General features: G+C 40.0%; 2 protein-coding genes across 2 annotated transcripts; one reads left to right on the top strand and one right to left on the bottom strand.

Moving 5' to 3' along the window:
* Positions 1 to 666: 666 nt before the first annotated feature.
* Positions 667 to 5181, bottom strand: LOC115396632 (26S proteasome non-ATPase regulatory subunit 4-like). Its single transcript, XM_030102593.1, has 10 exons — positions 5126 to 5181; positions 3859 to 3999; positions 3665 to 3779; positions 3145 to 3231; positions 2630 to 2698; positions 2304 to 2519; positions 1739 to 1847; positions 1498 to 1635; positions 1242 to 1297; positions 667 to 1140 (listed from the first exon to the last, which is right to left on the bottom strand). The coding sequence occupies exons 1-10, from the start codon at positions 5149 to 5151 to the stop codon at positions 970 to 972; spliced, it is 1128 nt and encodes a 375-aa protein (XP_029958453.1). The 5' UTR covers positions 5152 to 5181; the 3' UTR covers positions 667 to 969.
* A 911-nt stretch (positions 5182 to 6092) lies between these two features.
* On the top strand, positions 6093 to 6967 carry LOC115397198 (serum amyloid P-component-like). Its single transcript, XM_030103415.1, has 3 exons — positions 6093 to 6150; positions 6281 to 6383; positions 6460 to 6967. The coding sequence occupies exons 1-3, from the start codon at positions 6093 to 6095 to the stop codon at positions 6965 to 6967; spliced, it is 669 nt and encodes a 222-aa protein (XP_029959275.1).
* Positions 6968 to 7121: the final 154 nt, after the last annotated feature.

Here is a 7121-nt window from a genome sequence, read left to right as displayed (position 1 = left end):
CGCCTCTCCTCTCAGTAATACTCTTCTAACCATCTACTGTCACTTATTGCAACACTTGCAATAATTATGTCTTTCTGGCAACTTTGCAGTATAGATTTTGTTTTTTTTTAATCAAACTTCCCTCTTTTGACATTTTACGAATCTAAACAGTAGCTGAGAGATCCAGATTTCTAAAGGTCATCTAAACTTTGTCACATTTCCCTAAAAGTCGTTGAATGAGTACTGCAAATAAAGATATGAAGGTGTTCATTTTGAAGAAACAAAAGTTGAATTTAAGAAAATGCTAGCAGAAAGAATGTTTACTACTGTTTGAATCACCAGCTTAAACTTTTGATTTTCTCCTATAAATAAGAACATAAAAGCAATAGTGAAATACATATTCACAATGAAATATAACTTTTAGAAAAGCTACAAAATACAGAATAATTCAAGGCTGAAGTACAGACTGACGAAAGACAGTCATATAGTGTACTCATTTTGTTTGAATTTTATTTTTGTTCATTTAGTTGCACATTATTCGTAGAACTTGTAGGCTAGGCATACTAAGCCACCATCTTCAGCCTATCCCCTTTCTTAATTATTTAATTTAAGTATTTGTATTTTCTATGAAATGAAATATGACCAAGACAAAAAAAAAAAAAAATTCAATGAAGTAATTCAATCAAGTACCACCTCATATTCTCCGGATTTATTGAAGAAATCTGCTCATCTTATTCTGCCTTTACAATACAAATTAGTCAAAATCAAGCTTATGTGCTTGCCACACAAATAAATGATAAACAAAACAGGCCCCAAACACCATAGAAGGCAAATGTTTACAGTTTACACAGCTACATAAACGTAAAAAAAAAAAAAAAAAAAAAGCTTTAATGGGGATAGAGATATCGTGACTTAGAATAACACATGCAGTGAAATTCTCTGGTCTCTCTCTTTATCTTGCAGTATCCTAAACTGTGCTCCTCTTTGTACTCATTTCTTTTTCTCCTCGTCCTTCTTGGCGTCTGGTTTGGAGCCAGTCTGGGAAGCCAGAGAGCCCATGGCATTACGGATGGCCTCATTGTTGGGGTCGACCCCAGGAAGGTTTTCTAGAACACTCTGAAGAAACTCTGGATCCTGCATGACGTCATAGTCCTCTTCATCCTAAACAGACAGTAAAAATGAGCTAACTCATCTTTATATTAAAGAACAGTTTCATAAATAACGTAAACAATTAGATTTGATGTAGCAACAGATGTGTTCACCTTAGCCTCACTAGAGTCCATGTCAGCACCTGTGTCCATGTCCTCAGCACCAAACTCTGCAGACAGAGATAGAGACAGATTACTTGTGAAGAGCAAAACTTGGCTGAAAGATGTGCATCCTTTGAACTCCAAAAACCTCATCTTGAAAAAGAGTGTTGTACGGAAAACAAAACTGACCGTTAAAAAAAATAAATAAAAAGACCACAATAAATTTCACTTCAGATAATAAAGGAAAAAAAAAAATCAGTGTCTGAACCTGCTCCTGCTCCCTGCATGGACATCTGCAGAGCATAGGCAATCTGTTCATCCTCTGTCATGCGGCTGAAGTCTGGAAGAGCCGGTGTGGCCGAGTCTGTGTGTGGAACAGACATCTTCAAAAGGGCATCCTCAGACTCTGCAGCAGGAGAAAAAAAACAAAATAAAACAAAAAAACATATATAAAATGTGACAGCTAAACAGTCCACCATGCCAAATTAAGTTTTTGGAGATCGTTTCACCATCTGCAGCAGGGGAGGAAATGCCAGCTTCAGCAGCCGAGGCAACAGCAGCTCTGCGAGCTTCGTCCTCCTGCCTCTGTCTCTGCTCCTCCATCGACACTCGCAGAGCCTCAGGAGAAGAACAGAAATTCAAAATTAAAAATAAGCTGTGTTTAAACAAAACGTTTCATGTTATACTATAATTTGTAGAAAACCAGCAGAGAAAGAATAACAACAGTTTAGATATTCACAGTTCGATGTGATGCTACAGAAATATCTAGTGAGAAAGAATACAGCAGATAAAAGGTCACCGATAGAAACACCACAGAAAAAAAAAAAATCTGGCAATAGAAAAACTGGTGGAGGTTAGCACTCATAGTAAGAACACTGAGGGTTTCAGTTTGAATGTTCCCCGAGTGTCTGAGTGGGTTTTCCTAGGGTCCAAAAACATGAATGTGAAGTCACTGATTTATTTTAGGCGTGATTCTGAGCGTGTATTGCTGGACTGGTGATCTCTCCAGGGTGTACACCGACATGATTCATGATTGGATGAAAAATCTCCCTTTCCTTCTGCCCTGTCTCTTACCAAGGCCAGCTCCGGATCTGCACTTGGATCCACTCCAAACTCGAAGTCGCTGGCCCCCAGGCCCAACACTGCCCCGCCCTCCCCGGCCAGGATGGGTGAAGACAGCAGAGCGTCGGCCAGACTTGGGCCTGGAGGAACAGTGACCAGGTGGGAACCGGCTCCTTCTTTACCATTGAGTGTGTTAATGAAGGCTGTCAGTTTCTCTGTGTTTGACTCCTGAAGATGACAACAAGAACCAGAGTCGGCAAGGGAGACAGAAAACACCTCATGGAGAGGACAATCAGAAGGTTGATTGGGTCTGAAGTGCTCATGTAAAAAAAAAATACCTCCTCTCCAAAGTTAATGACGTCCACATTGACTTTTTCTTTCTTCAAACGCTTTGCCATTTTGACCAGCTGCAAGAAAATAAAACACCTCATTTATACAGATTCAAATCAGCAACACCAGAGATATTATCACGACACATGCTTCTTAAAGAAACATTACAAAAGCAGCTCATTAAAATGAAACGAAACATCTATATGAGTTTTATAAATAAAGTCCATTCTGCAGTGGGATCCACGTATTTCAACACATTTAATGCAACACTTTAAAAGTTTCTCAATCAGTTACACATTTTGATTATTTGCACTGCAAAAGATAAAAGTTTAGGATGCATTTAGCTATTCATCAGGTGTTTACAGTTCAAAGTGCATTCAGTTGTATATTTATAGTGTTACTTCATGTTTGCTGAGAAAGAGGTCAAATAAAAATTTGATGTGAGGTGAGGGTTTTTTATTTTTTTCTGTAAATCACCAAACAGATTGGACCAACCACTCACAAGCATCAAAACTGTGCTCACCTCCTTTTCGTTGTCCTCGACAGGGCTGCCAACAAAGGCGATTATGCGCATCTTGTGGTTTTTCCCCTGTCTGTGTTTCAGTGCCAACTACAAAGAGACGACAAAAACAGATGGAAGGAATAAATAAAATGTTTTTATGTGGATTTTTGTGTGTGCATTCATCCAAATGAAGGACATTCAGGATAATAAACATTGGACATTCTATCAAAAATAAAAACAAATCCAATCACTGACATAAAGGACAGTTAAATTGCACATCAATGAGCCAGGTGTAGTTGTACTTTTTGTCATTGAGACATGTTTGACCAAGTTAAGGTTATTATTGCTGGTTAAATCTGTCTTTTCCCAGTTATGATAAATCAGAAAGTAAACAATCTTCAGCTGTGTAGTACATTTTATTGCTTCAGCAGTCTCCACACGTCTTAAATTAACGGCCATGTTCACCCACTTTCTCACATTGATAGCAACGAGCGCCATGCCAGGTGTTTGCACACTACTGTGTTGCAACTCTCAGACTTACATGTGCCACCCTGATGCCAGTGCAGAAGCTAATGTTTCCTCGAGGCTGCACAGCATGCAGCTTGGACAGTATCCTCCCTGTGTCAGGAGTCAGCGTGGTCAGCACCTCGCAGTTGCTACAAGAGTCACAGAAATTAATTACATTTTGATCATGTTTTAAAGTACAGTACATTTGCCTACGGGGTTTTGACTTACTTGGCCATGGTAATGAGGCCAACGTTATTCTCAGGATTGCTGCGGGTCTTGGAGTGGCAAACAATATTGACGGCATCCTGCTGAGCCTGCAGTCTGGTGGGCAGAAAGTCTCCATTTCTCATGTACTCACTGTTGTCCACACTAGAAAAGAGCAGCAGTGGAAAAAACAGGCTAGTTCTTGTACACACTGAAAAATCAAGCCAGTTGGAAAACGGTTGTACATGTTGGGTCAAAAGCAAACACCTATGTTTAGGATAGAAAATTGTTCGCGAAAGTGACCATTAATAAAAATATAAACATTTCGGTCCTATTTAGTTATCACCAATAGCAGGTTTGTAAATGTGACTCTCCATTCAGAGGAAAATCTTATTACATTGACAACGTCAGTAAATAATGAACCCATAAATGTTTAATTTAAACAAGTTATCTTTAACTCTAAACACAATACGGTTCATGAATTTATTAGACATTAAAATCTGGTCATTTCAGCAGCTTTCTGGTAAACTCTATTGGTAAAACACGCAGTGCAATCAACGCATCTTTGTAAAAATAACAGATCCATTATTTGCAAAACGTTCTATAGAGCTTTACACTGCTATCACAAAGTGTAGGTTTGCGAAAACGTAAGTATTTGAGGGTTAAACTGTAAATGGATGGGTTGGCTGATAAAAATGTTTCCTCATAGATGCAGGAAATGGGACAGAAAGATGCGACTTTCATGTAAAGACGACCAAACCACCAAATGCAAAAAAGAACAAACATGTCCCTTTGAAGATTAGTTCCTTGAAAGTGCTTTCTTTATGGCTCTGACATATACTGAATTCAATCAGAATAAACGGTGTGATGTAAACAACCTCTCAAAGGTTTTCAAGCTACACAATGACAGCAGGTTTAGGTTGTTAGCTAGCCGATGCTAACGCGTTCAGACGCTGATTTCATTTGCTCACTTCAACAACACGGGTTTTAGTTCAGTTGAATAAACAGTAAACCGAAGATTAAACACACGCTCAAACACAAAGAGCCACACTGTGTCTAAAACTGTTCGGAATAAAGAGCAGGTTAGCTTCCTAGCTTCTTCAGGCTAACGGGAGGCTAGACAGTGACTCAGGGGGAAGCTCCAAAACAAGACCGAAACAAGGCCGAAGACCTCACCGCGTTTCTCCTGAAAACAGCAACAGACGCATGTTTTCCTTACTGAACGGACAGCACAATGTGGAAAAGATAAACCACTAAATATTCAACTTTAAAAATATTTAAAGTTCCTTACCAGACCATAGTACTTTCGAGCACCATCTTGGTGTCGGCAGGGTTCTACGTCATCACCGATGGATTGTGGGTAACGGAGTTTTGAACTTTGACGACTTTACAACTACAAAAAAAAAGGTGAAATTTTAAGTCATAATTGAATGATGGTGGGGAAATAAATTACCCCTGCCTTGCTCGCTGGTGCAGCGGTTCGCACTCTCAGCTCACACGCTTGCTCGGGTTCATGCAGGTCTTTCTTTGCAGAGGGGTTTTTGTCTGGGTTATTCAGTTTCCAGTTTTACCTTTTACCTTTTTATGAATCACTCATCCATGAATTATGCAGCTATTAATGTATGTTAACGTGCAGGTCTGGAGTTTTCTTTGCTTTGTTCTCCACAAGTGAAAAAAGATCCTCAATGTGGGCTTCAGCCTTGAGCCACAGACCTCTGCCAAGGGATCTGTCCATCCATCTTTCATATTAATTCAGGGTTGCATTAAGCATGTATTTCAAATTCATAAATAAGATTGTTCATGAGGACAGATAGAAATGTTGGCTCAATAATCGGTCTCCCCATTTCACTTTCTCACTCACCTCTTTTCAACCTGTACTATTTGACTTTTTGGTTGTGAAAGAGACGAGAGTCCAGAGTTACTTCATAAGAAAACAGATCAATCGTTTCTGACATATAAAATGAAGTTGAACAGAAACTATCTCAGGAGTGTTCACAGTCAGACGCAAAGGTAAAGATCCTGCATTCATTTCAAACTTCTCTAAAGTTTGAACTTCACCAGTGATATTTGTGTATTTATTTTTTAAAATTCAGCTTCAGATATCACAGATGTATTAATTTCATCTTTAGTATTGGTTATATTGGAGGGGGAAACTATAATCTGATGTTTTATGATATGTCGAAGCATTATTATTGAACTGCTTGTGACTGCATGCTCTTATTCTGACAGAAGAAATAATACACTTTTATTATACTCAGATGGAGAAACTGTTGATCTCAGTTTTCCTGTTTGGAACTTGTTGGGCAGCACCACAAGGCATGTACAGCTTGGTTAGTCAGCTTCACACACCAGCTAATGATTGCGAAGTCAAATAATATCATGCAACACATCAGGAAAGGTGTTTCAGGAGGATTAATTCACAGGGCTTCATTCTCCACCCATGCAGATCTGTCGGGCAAAGTGTTCGTCTTTCCCAAAGAGACAGATCGTGCTCATGTGAAACTTCTGACCACCAAAACTAATATTGAGTCTGCAACCGTCTGTCTCAGGTAAGACATTGCACAATTCAAGTAGAAAGTGTCTTTGTGTCTTCCTTCCTGTTTCTTGCATGTCACTTGTGTTCAGGTTCTTAACAGACCTCACCAGGAGTTACGGGCTCTTCTCGTTGGCCACAGTCGCGCAGAGCAATGGCTTTCTGCTGTTCAAGCCAGGTGACGTGGAAACCATCGAGTTGGCTGTCAGCGGCACGAGTATATACTTCCGATCACTGTCCTTCCCTCAGAATAATTGGCACAACATCTGTGCAACCTGGAGCAGCAACGGGATAGCTCAGGTGTGGGTGGATGGCAAACCCAGTGTCAAGAGATACGTAGACAACGTCTCTCTGGTTGGACCGCCCATCACCATTCTGGGTCAGGAACAGGACAGCTACGGCGGGGATTTTGATCAGAAGCAGTCTTTTATCGGCATGATCTCCGACGTCCACATGTGGAACCACGTTGTTCAGGCTTCTGACATCAAACGCTACGCTGCTGGGAAGAGCTTCACACCGGGGAACGTGTTCAACTGGAAAGCTCTGGATTTTGAAATTGAAGGGATGATCTTAGTAGAAGATGAGACTGAAGTCATGTGAACAAAGTAGTAAAGAGAGAAATATCCTCTCCTCACTGCATGTGCTACAGCTGTGTAAAATCTCTCGAACTTTGTGGAGAAGAATAAATCTACCTTCTACAAAGCATGCTGAAGATGTATTATTCATTGCCTGCTGGTCACACAGTTGAGAAATA

Source organism: Salarias fasciatus, chromosome 11 (assembly GCF_902148845.1).
Source record: "Salarias fasciatus chromosome 11, fSalaFa1.1, whole genome shotgun sequence".
NCBI lineage: Eukaryota > Metazoa > Chordata > Actinopteri > Blenniiformes > Blenniidae > Salarias > Salarias fasciatus.
Note: the sequence above shows the minus strand (reverse complement) of the source record. Positions and strands in the feature narration are given on the sequence as shown.

What these genes read in the sequence shown, in the direction of transcription:
- LOC115397198 (XM_030103415.1), top strand. Translation starts at nt 6,093, where the DNA reads ATGGAGAAACTGTTGATCTCAGTTTTCCTGTTTGGAACTTGTTGGGCA. An exon ending in TTGTTGGGCAGCACCACAAG is followed by an intron (nt 6,151 to 6,280) that starts GCATGTACAGCT and finishes CCACCCATGCAG; the next exon opens with ATCTGTCGGGCAAAGTGTTC. An exon ending in TCTGCAACCGTCTGTCTCAG is followed by an intron (nt 6,384 to 6,459) that starts GTAAGACATTGC and finishes ACTTGTGTTCAG; the next exon opens with GTTCTTAACAGACCTCACCA.
- LOC115396632 (XM_030102593.1), bottom strand. Translation starts at nt 5,151, where the DNA reads ATGGTGCTCGAAAGTACTATGGTCTG. An exon ending in CTCGAAAGTACTATGGTCTG is followed by an intron (nt 4,000 to 5,125) that starts GTAAGGAACTTT and finishes GCTCTTTTCTAG; the next exon opens with TGTGGACAACAGTGAGTACA. An exon ending in CATGCAGGGAGCAGGAGCAG is followed by an intron (nt 1,298 to 1,497) that starts GTTCAGACACTG and finishes CTCTGTCTGCAG; the next exon opens with AGTTTGGTGCTGAGGACATG.